We start from the raw sequence: 11502 nt of genomic DNA on the forward strand, positions 1-11502 counted from the left end.
TTTTTTTTTTCATGGGTCCTCTTCGATTGTTATTTTTGGGCCCATTGTGCTTTGTCTTCGATGTTTCAGTTGTGTTTTTCTAGTTCTTATGCTTCTCAAATCTTCGATTATGTATCTGTATATAAAAAAATTGGGCCCCTAAAACTTTTGGGTCCTGAACGTTTGATCACTTTGTTTCCCTCCTGACCTCCCCAAATACATGACACACTTCGTACACCATAAACCTTATAATCGGTTTGTGAATTTATTATTAATTTCTATCTTATAAGGAGTCAATATCATTTAAAAAATTTGCTTGAATGGTATGAAAACATACATCCAATACTTGCGAATTATTAGAGTTAAATAAAATTAAAATATCTTAATTATTTGGAATATATTATTCCCTTTTTTGTTTTTGATAGTCGAAAGCAATCGAATATTTTAGAATATAAATATAAATTTTGTATTATTGGCTATTGGTTTTGTAGGTAGCAATCAAAAGAAACAAATGGGCAAAATATATTGCAACATATAGGTGATTTTTGATGTTGATACCAACTTCTCTTTTCAAAGCAATATTGGTGGAACCCTAAAGATAGTAATGAAACACCCTTGTAATGGGCCATATCCAAAAGCTACTACTTTCAATGAAATTACCAGAATTGCCCCTTACCCATATCATGTGCATAACTTAAGGGGTTGGACTTCCATGATCTCATTCCCACTCATTCTACTATATGACTCCTCAGACATTTTAAATAATGAAGTAATTAGTAAATTTTAAACTAATTTATCTACTTGGCTACTGCATTATATGATAAATATTTTGACTATGTTAGTAATCTTCTCAATTTCAATGAACTCAAAAGATTTAGTTTAAAATAAGAGTTACTTAATAGCTAAGAAGTGCAATTTAGTCATTTTCATTTTTTATGTTAAAGTTCTTCCATACCTTAGTGCATAAAAAAGCAATTGAGCAAGACTGATATAATTTGAATTCATATAGCTTTATAGAACCACAAGAGTATAAGAACAATTGAACATACCAAAATAAAGATATCTTAAGAAGACATTTAATTTGCAAGTACAAAATGACGAGGGTTAGTAACACATTAATAGGTTTCTTGAACCTACTGACACTCCTAGCTTCAATTCCAATCATCGGTGGCGGCTTATGGATGGCGAAAAGTACCGCCACTTGTGAAAGCTTCCTTCAACGACCGCTTATGGTGGTGGGATTCGTTATCTTGCTTGTATCATTGGCTGGTTTCATAGGTGCATGTTATCATGTGGTATGGGCGTTATGGTTGTACTTGGTGGTAATGTTGTTGTTGATCACGGCCTTGTTGGCTGTGACGGTTTTTGGGTTCGTGGTGGTCAGCCCTGGTGGTGGCGTGGAGGTTCCCGGCCGGGCTTATAGAGAATATCACTTGCAAAGTTATTCACCTTGGTTGAGAAGAAGAATTGAAAATACTAAATATTGGACGACAGTTAGGACTTGTATTTTGGGGTCTAAGACTTGTGCTAAAATTGTTATGTGGACTCCTGCTGACTATATGCAAGAAAACATGTCTCCAATTCAGGTATCTTTTTTGTCTTCTTCAACAATATTTGATAACTATCACAACAATAATATTGCACTATTTGTATTTTTAATTTGATTAAAATTCGTAGAGACTCGTTCCTCTCCCTGAAGTACCTTTCAGGCAGAAGGCATCCCTTAATCTGAAGTTAAAGAAAGTACTTCCGAAAGGACCCATCACTGAAAAGATTTTGATTTTTTTTTTTTTTTTTTAATTACAAAATTGACATGTTAAATTTTATATTTTTGTTAACTACAATGTTAAAATAATTAAATATTACTCCTAATGAATAAGTAATATTTATATTATATGTATACGAGTTTGCCAAAAAACTATTTGAAATCAGTCACTTTACCTTCGAGTAAGGTGTAACTGTACACCCTTACCTTCCATACCCCCTATCGAAGGGATTGGATAATGTTGTTGTATTGAATTGGCAATTTAATCATTTTTTTAGTAATCATCTTTTGGTTACATTATCCAGTCAGGTTGTTGCAAACCACCAACTGCTTGTGACTACCAAGCGCCAATGATGACACAAGATCCCGACTGCTATAAATGGAACAATGATCCAAATTTGTTGTGCTACGCGTGTGACTCATGCAAAGCAGGGGTGCTTGAGGATGTGAGACGAGATTGGCATAGACTCATGGTTCTAAATATCATCATGGTTATGCTTCTCATCGGCATTTATTTTGTTGGTTGTTGTGCATACCAAAATGCAAAACGAGCTGATACCTATTACCCATATGGTGAATCTATTAGGCCGAAATGGTTCTACTCGTAAGTTGTTATAATAAGCTACGAAGCTCTGCACGCAACAATACGTAGTTACAATAGTTTAGCAACTAATTTTGTTTTATGATAGACAACAACAACAACAACAACAATACCCAATCCCGCATATGCGAGGTATGGGGAGGTGAGATGTAAACAATCCTTCCTCTATCCTAGAATAGAGAAGTCGTTTCTCTATCCACGAGTCGAGAAAAATTCTCTACCCACATGAAGAGAAAGTCATCCCTCTCCCTACCCAGAGTAGAGAGATTGCTTCCGTGCGGACCTCCGGCCTCTATATAAAAAAAAAAAAAAAATAGAGTTATTATGAAATCTATAACCTATCTGTTTCATGTGTACATACTTAAGACAATTTTGAAACATTAAATATTAACACAATTCAATTGTGTCTAAAATGATGGAGGATAAAGATGAAACAACCATAACCTTTGCAATGTTTTGTTGTCACACACATATCATATATCAAATATCAACAATTGAGAACCATAAACAGCATCCTTAATTTACAATAACTAACTGAATAGCAACATAATGGACTCAAGAATTTACAGGTTGTGCATATCAATCGATGTCGTATGCGATGATGATCATATTTACAACTTAAAATGCCAAGTGAATAACGACCCTTTGTTTGGTTCTAATTAGAGCATTCAGTTTTGCAGATGGGGCATAATTTCTTCATAAACAGCCATTTCTTGATACAATCTACATGATAGTCATGTCCACATATTTCCATCTTTCCAATCTTATCCCCACTCTTGTATTCTTCCTGTTAATTTCACAGTAAATCAAATTTTAATAATCGCATAACAAAATAGCCACAATCATATATTCATTATAGACACTACAAAATGGGAATAATTTTAACTTACAAGGCAGATAGGACACGAAACTTCGTCAAGGTCTTGGTCCAAGTATGAGTAAACTTTCTCCTTTAGAAACTTGGATATGCTATTCTCAGACAACCCCGTGCTAACACTCCCTATCCTTTCCTCGAGATTTAGTAGTTCCTGCCAAAAAAAAACAGATACATTTAAAAAAACGAAGAAACGAATAACAAATAAAACAGCTTTTATAATTGATGTTTTAATTTATCAAACCTCATAGCTCATGCTGTCGATGTCTAGTCTCAAATCTCTATATTGATCCGAGAAGTTTCTGGAACTAGGATAGAATGATGCCCGATCCCCCATCATAATGCTCTAATTTTATAAAGATTATTCAAGTTAAAATACGATTAGATACTACAAATACATATATGGTATATACTAAATAACATAAATTACGTACCTCATGTCCCATTCTATCATGAGATTCTGTTGTATGAGTAACAGGTGCAAATCTATCAACAGCTAACCTTGGTCTTCCGCTCCTGTAACTACTGCGCCATCCACCATGAGAATAATGTCGTGAATTTCTGGAAGAGAAATAATCCGGGAGCGCGTGTAGTCCATTCGTTGATGATGTGGCACCACGTGCATAATGAGAGTACCTTGAACCGTGCTCGTGTGACGAATCACTTCTTCGAAAATGGTTGACGGCATGCTCTTCCCTTATGGAATGAGCATGTGAAGAAGAAGAAGAAGCAGCTTGGTATCTGCCGACATACGGATCACGATCAGCGGAACTCGCTCCAATATGGAACTGATTCATCTCATGTCTCGACCCACAAACATCTGCTTTTTCATAAAAAAAAATTGACAAATTATCACGAATGGTCCCTGTGGTTTGTATCAGAAATTACCGGTGGTCCCTTTACTTTTTTTCGTGAAGGATCGTCCCTGCGATTTGCATTTTAATCACCAAGGTCCCTGAGATTTGCATTTTTTCGTCGAGGATGGTCCCTGTGGATATGCACCACAGGGATCAACTGTGATTCAAAATGCAACCCACAGGGACAATCCGTGACGAAAAAAAAGTACGAGGACCACCGGTGATTTCTAATACAAACCAAAGGGACCATCCCTGATATTTTAAAAAAAAAAAAACTCTTTAGATTATACGCATACATATAACCAACTAATTATGCGATAAGAACACCGAAAGGTTACCTGAAGGCGAGATCCTTCTTTGAAAAGCATAATGAGAAACACCGTTCCAGTGTCCACCGTTTGGATCTAGATTGGTATGTTGACCAGGGGCAGAATGGTAAAAATGACTTGGTACATGTGGTCTTGTCATGGAAGGTTCCAGATCGAGTCTATATCTACGTCTAACATTTCTAGAAGAATCTTCGTCTCCAATTGTAAGACTGCTTCTATACGGGAGACAATCTTTGTCCAATGGCATTTGAGAAGAACTAGATGAACTTCCTGCACTATAGAAGCTACCTGATCTTTTTCTCTTGAGTGGCCCACCATTGCCTGCATCGCGCATACTGTAGCTGGTACAATGAGCATGCCCAACTGGCATCGAAGATCTATCTTCTGTGATCGATGAATGTGAGTATGGTTCCACGGGTGGGGCCGGCACGTAGGGTTGTATCTCCATGCCCACATTTGATGAAGGATATTCGTTTGCCCTGTTTTCAGGTACTCCGCCTCTTGCAATATGATTCATCTGACCAACAAATACACCATTCTCTGAAACAATTCCCCTTCCTGATAAAGTAACAATGTCAAGTAGAAAAAAAAAACACATATGTTCCTCAAAATGTCAAAATTAAAGTCATAAATATCTCAAAATTTACCCGTAGGAAAGAAAGGTTGCTCTGTCGGTGTATGGTTTCTGTCATGTTGGTCATTTCCAGATCTTGTAAAAGAGTTAGATGTGTGACCACGCCTCATCTTTTTGACAGTAAAGTCTGGTTCACAGTAAAAAAAAAAAAAAAAAAAATGTAGCTGTTAAGCCAACCTCTAGAGATACAGGGAAAATAGCTAATAAAGTATAAATTAACGCGCCCAATGATTGCACATATACACTAGAGCATTTCTAACAAGCAGTCAAGAGTGACCAAAAAACTTCCCTAATTTCCTAAATCATACTGTAGTTCACAATAACATCTATCTATACAGTCCCTCAACAAAAGAGTACTTTATACTTGTATAAACAATTTGACACTCATATCTCAGTAGATACCGAGATGATTTACATCTTCTCAGCCATCTCTCACATACCTGTAGATAAACACTATGGGTGGTGAACGATGATACAACAATCAACTTAACATGCATCTTACCAAACCAAATCCACGAAACAGTAACACAAATTACATACTACCAATTGGGTCTGCAAGAACTGGATGCTCAATTTTTTTGGAAAGTGGTGACGGATTTGGCCCAAGCAATAGCACTAATGCAACTTATATACAAAATTACTCATTGAGCGTAATATATACTTATCATATATCTATAGGGAGAGAATATAACTAAAAAAAGTGATGTCTTAATTCCTGAGCATTGAGTCGACTTCTTGTAGTAGCAGCAATTATCCTGACCACATGAAGGAATCTAGTTTGTGTGTTTCAGTAGAGAATTTTAAATGGACTAGCGCTTATTAAACTCCAAGTATAAACTTTGGGAACAAAACTGAATGTCAAACTAAAAGATAGAGCAAAACAGACAGACCTGTTAAAGGCATACTACGCCTCTCATAATCTATCTAGCTTCACCAGGGTTATAAGATAAAATGATTTTACACACAAGATAGGGTCAAAGTGTACCTCAAATATTTATTTCTGGAAAATCAACCTATATGATTCAATCCTGCACCGCACAAAAAAATTATCCCGAAAAGAAGAAACTATTACCTCAGATAAAGATTCTAGAAATACCTCATATATTTATCCCTGGACATTCGACTTATAAGTCCTGCACTGCAAAAAGAGGGTTATCCTGAATAAAATGAACTATCATTTCATATATAGACCCTAAAGGTACCTCATATATTTACCCCACGAAATTCGACCTAGATGAATAATTCCTGCATTGCACAAAAAAGGTTATCCTGAATAAATGGAACTATTACCTAATATTAAGACCCTATGCGTGAAAAAGTTTTTTAAGGGCCACACAGAAGTACACTACTAAAACAAAACGATACTTACAAGACGGTGTCCAATAACCCTTATAATGGTCAGGATGTGGGATAGTTCTCCTGATGGGCTACAGAAAATTCAGCATTTCATTTTCATCATCTAATAATGTGGCCATAAACTAACAACCAACAACCGCCAATGAGAAAGTCTACTGAATATAACAAAATCAAGAAATATGTAGCTCAATAGTTCAATACTACAAGGCTCAGACATATTCAGTCCTCAAGATACTTAAGAATACTGTACAAGTATATACACTCCAGAACCACTATCACGATGACCTTAAATAATAACCCTGAGGCTTCATCCTTCATGTGAATTCCATCCTGACAAATCAGTATCATAGCTTTCCACAAGTTTCCAAAGTAAGATTCAATACTTTTTTGATTCAGTTGCACCAATTAGATTGTTGCTCCATTCAGTATTTAAATGATTGAAATGTCAATGTCACAACTTACACATGAGCTCCATACCTGTAACAGTTTATGATTGAAAGAATACACTGGACTTTCCAACAATAAAAAGCCTGGAAACAGAGTCGACAAGTCTTGGATTACATTCCATAATCTAACTTCCCCTGTATGAGTTTATCTGCTGTCTCAAAACAAAGGGTCAGCTGCGGCAACGAATAGAGGCCATAAATATACTTTTGACATAACTTTTCACCCAATACTATATGTCAAGGTTCAGGCTCTACCATATATGTAGAGCTAAAATCGCCCCTGCCATATGTGCAGTGCAAAAATCGCCCCTGCCATATGCTTCTGAGTTATAATATAGATTACAACAGAAGCCATGCCATTATTTTGCTGCTTCAAAAAGTCGCCTAACAGTTAAAATGTCACGTTCCATCTACTCACCTACTTATGAAGACATATCGCCTCAGATGGAATAGTTTAGCACATGAATGTGATAATATCACCATACTGCTTCAAATTGGTTTAAACAAGCTTACAGTTCCTATTGTAACATCACCATACATATCTGCATATGTTCATGTTTTATTAATCTTGATGCTGACACACTACATTTATAAAGCCTTACTTTAATCAGTAGGTCTAAAGTGCCTGCAATATGATGCCCTTTGCAATAATATTCCAAATAGCTGTCATTGGATGAAAGTCTGATTCAGGCTAAATACTACAGCTAGAGGGGCGGTAGGACTGTAATGATTCGTACCAAGGAAATGATCGGGTGGGCGGGTGGGTGTCAACATCGCGTTCAACCCCCGTCAGTGACTAACCGCCGTTCAAAAAAAAAAAAAAAAAAGATATATAACCAACCGGAATTTTCTGAATTTGGCTATATTCGCTCATGCTCCAACAATAGTACTTGCATCCTCAGATACAACGAAATGATTAAAGCTCCATGAATTGGTGTCTCAACTCTAAGAGAGACAAGTGGATAGGCTTTCGATTCACTGCACTCATCACATAGCCCCGACCATATACCAACTAGTATACTAGAGCTCAATCTTCCTTAACCTCAGAGACAAGCTAATAATAGTCCAAGACTGAGTTTTAAAAGCTATGAACAACTTGTTTTCTATATGAAATAGAGTAATTGGTTTCAAGAAACTAAAACATGCATAAGACCAGATACATCTTTTACAAAGAAAAAGCAGAAGCATTTGCGAACATACAAGTCAAAGTTATCCAGAATATACAGTGCTAGTCATATTTGTATAAACAAAAACTTATCATTACTTTAATTTTATTGAGTGCCCAATAAAGTGAGTGCTCGCAGCTTAATGCAGCAGCAGCAGCTGTAAGGGTGATTGCTAAACATCTTTAACTTTATTAGCTTACCCTTCCCTCTATATTTTTTCATGTGCTTTCTCATACTACAGGGTGCTGGTTTGAAAACTAGAGTGACTTAAACACATCTTAAAATAAAAATAAATAAACAAATATAGTAAACATCTGATAATGAACTAAGTCATCTTTTGAAGATGTGACTTAAATAATATACAATAATAAGCAAAGACTTTAAGTAGATATACAAAAGAGCTACAATTGATTGAGTCATTATTCACAATAAATATTTCCTTTTTTCATGTCCCTCATGGGGACAAACAAGTATAGACAGTTACAGGTTGTAAACTTGTAATTACAGAAAGCCAGGTATAAATAAGCATTGGTCACAGCTTGAATTTATTTAACCTATATAGTACACTCCTATCCAATATGATACGGAAATTATTTGTCCACTAAAATTCCAAGGAACTTAATGTGCACATCTTACATATGGGCCACAATCACAAGTCACCTTTTTCATACTTAAATTTTAGAGCGTACAACTGGCGATCATAATTCAATGGTAATAAAAAGTCCTTCTCTTTGACCACAGAACATCATGTCATCTTTCGAACTAAAAGCAGCATGTACCATCACGATCCAATCTTCGTCTGTAATAAACATTTATCAATTTGTGGCGAGCACTGCAACCAACTTCCAACAACGGGTTCATATAAGTGACAATAAACGTCTTGGAAACCTTTCTATAAGAACACCTCTTCTGTATAATCTGAGCAGATTATAGTACTGTCTACATGGTATTTTTCAACCAAGGAGGGTGATGACCTGGCAGTAACATGTATTAAGGAAACTAAAGGGTCTTTGCTGCAAAAAAAACAATATTACACACTTGGGTTTGTGGGTTAGATGATGGCTTGTAAGGCTATTAAGCTTATTTTATGTTCGAAACAATATGCAGAGGATGACCTGACAAGAAACTAAGCATCCGCTCCAATATCATCAAAATTTGTAGTAAACTCACAATAACTTACAAAGAGCTAACCTACATAATAAATCGGTAACAGAAGTAATCGTTTACGCTAGTTCTTTATTTGCCTATAAAATCTATAAGATAAGCCACTTAAATACGACTATAAGCTATAAAACAGGCATTGGCTGTGGATATCAAGTGTAAAAGATATCACTTATCAGACACTTGGGTTTGGCATTCAACAAAAGAAGGAAAAACTAGACATGTCACATATGCAATATTTTAAGACAAATAAACAGAACAACTTATTCACAGAAAACATCAACGTAATATTTTAACTTGCACCAAAATAGGTTATCAAAATACATGTCTACAACAGTAAATTTAAATGACTACCTTATAAGCAAATAAACAACCAGATTCAAAATTATTAATAGAATTAAGCAAGTAAAACGTCAAAACTTTTTTGATTTTAGTTGTAGACAACAGGGATTACAGGAAGAACTAGATGTAGCATACTAGCATCTCAAAACTCTAATTATCGGAGTATGCCTTGTATCCAATTTTCTGTAAAGTTTCTTTTTCTTTATGACCGAAAGAATTCAAATATATATGAAAGAATATAAAAGGGGAAACACTAGCCAAGCCATTGAAAAACAAATCAAGCCACATCTCACTTGCACGGTTGTACCCAATACGCGACTCATGTTTACATTTTGTCATTGGGTACCTGATCCATATATCTGGATGCACCGAAGCCAATCCACGCTCAGTATACTCCTAACATGGATACATGGATACAGTGCTTGATAAATATTTATTAAGTCTACAACAACAACAAAAAAACCCAATACCAAATCATCATCTGCCAAGCTTAAAAGACTACCAAATATTATATCAAAGCTTAAAATGTCAAATATCAAAATAGACCAAGACCTAATCTAATATGTTCAATCTAATATAATACTCAATGATCAAAACTTAACACTCAAACTAATGTAACACCAAATCAAACCCTAATAACAGAAATCACCATCCTTAACAATTGAAAATCAAAACCAGAAATCTCAAACAAACAAGGGTAAATGATATCATAGCATTATCGTTACTAATCAAAACATATTAGAATTTTATAACCTAACTTTTTAAACATGAATATTACTTAGTAAGATCGCATTCAATTTTCGTATCCTCTATACTACATAAAACTTACACACGTGTATTGATATCATCCAAATAAAATAAAAATTACAGATTATAATCCCCGATAATACTCTATTTAGGCGCAATTAGACTAGTGCTTTTATATTAGTTATTCAGACCAATCTAAATTAAAAAAAAGGCATCACGTACTTCTATAATATTTTTATTTAATGTAATAGAATTAATTAGATAATAACGCGATAAAGTAACAAATAAACCAAAATGATCGGGAATATATGAATGATCGTAGCGAAGATGATCGTACCGCCGGGATATCGTGAAGTTAGGGTGGTCGAAAATCGACGCCGGCGATGCGATTGATGATTAAATTAACAGGGTTTGCTTAAAACAATAAAAAAATGCAAAGTGTTGGCGTATGGAATTGTGCTGTTGTTTGATAAGACAATTCGGTGGTTACTTATATACAAGGTTGCAAAAATTAGGTATTCGGAATTAATCTGTCGGTACTTTAAAGTGATTAATAGAATTGTATTGTACACATTTATATATTAAATTTTAAAAATTATATATGTGAAAATATAGGAAAAAACTATAAGTATAAAAAATAATTGTTTAAAATTATTCATTTTGCTAAAAAACTATAAAATTATAGTTTAAATTCATGTTAAAATGTTAACTGTTTTTGACTTTGACCGACTTTGATTACCAAATTCGATTTTGGCCCATCAATTTGAAATGTCCCGTTCATATTGATTATAAACGTTCCATATTAATTGATTTCGTCGCGAGGTTTTGACCTCTATATGAGACATTTTTCAAAGACTGCATTCATTTTTTAAAACAAGCATAACCTTTATTTTATCGATAAAGGTTTAAAAAGCATTACGTAGATTATCAAATAATAATAATCTAAAATATACTGTTTACACACAACCATTACATAATGGTTTACAATAAGAATATATTACATCAAAAATAAGTTTCTTGAATGCAGTTTTTACACAATATCATACAAGCATGGACTCCAAATCTTGTCCTTATTTTAGTATGCAACAGCGGAAGCTCTTAATAATCACCTGAGAATAAACATGCTTAAAACGTCAACAAAAATGTTGGTGAGTTATAGGTTTAACCTATATATTTATCAAATCGCAATAATAGACCACAAGATTTCATATTTCAATATACATCCCATACATAGAGATAAAAATC

General features: G+C 34.6%; 2 protein-coding genes across 2 annotated transcripts; one reads left to right on the forward strand and one right to left on the reverse strand.

Moving 5' to 3' along the window:
• Positions 1-1059: 1059 nt before the first annotated feature.
• Positions 1060-2352, forward strand: LOC139899841 (tetraspanin-6-like). The gene is made up of 2 exons (XM_071882671.1): positions 1060-1565; positions 2050-2352. The coding sequence occupies exons 1-2, from the start codon at positions 1074-1076 to the stop codon at positions 2350-2352; spliced, it is 795 nt and encodes a 264-aa protein (XP_071738772.1). The 5' UTR covers positions 1060-1073.
• A 422-nt stretch (positions 2353-2774) lies between these two features.
• Positions 2775-10790, reverse strand: LOC139899615 (uncharacterized). The gene is made up of 7 exons (XM_071882437.1): positions 10595-10790; positions 5053-5166; positions 4415-4963; positions 3654-4039; positions 3464-3565; positions 3236-3373; positions 2775-3132 (listed from the first exon to the last, which is right to left on the reverse strand). The coding sequence occupies exons 2-7, from the start codon at positions 5147-5149 to the stop codon at positions 3001-3003; spliced, it is 1404 nt and encodes a 467-aa protein (XP_071738538.1). The 5' UTR covers positions 5150-5166; positions 10595-10790; the 3' UTR covers positions 2775-3000.
• Positions 10791-11502: the final 712 nt, after the last annotated feature.

Source organism: Rutidosis leptorrhynchoides, chromosome 3 (assembly GCF_046630445.1).
Source record: "Rutidosis leptorrhynchoides isolate AG116_Rl617_1_P2 chromosome 3, CSIRO_AGI_Rlap_v1, whole genome shotgun sequence".
NCBI classification, from domain to species: Eukaryota; Viridiplantae; Streptophyta; class Magnoliopsida; order Asterales; family Asteraceae; genus Rutidosis; species Rutidosis leptorrhynchoides.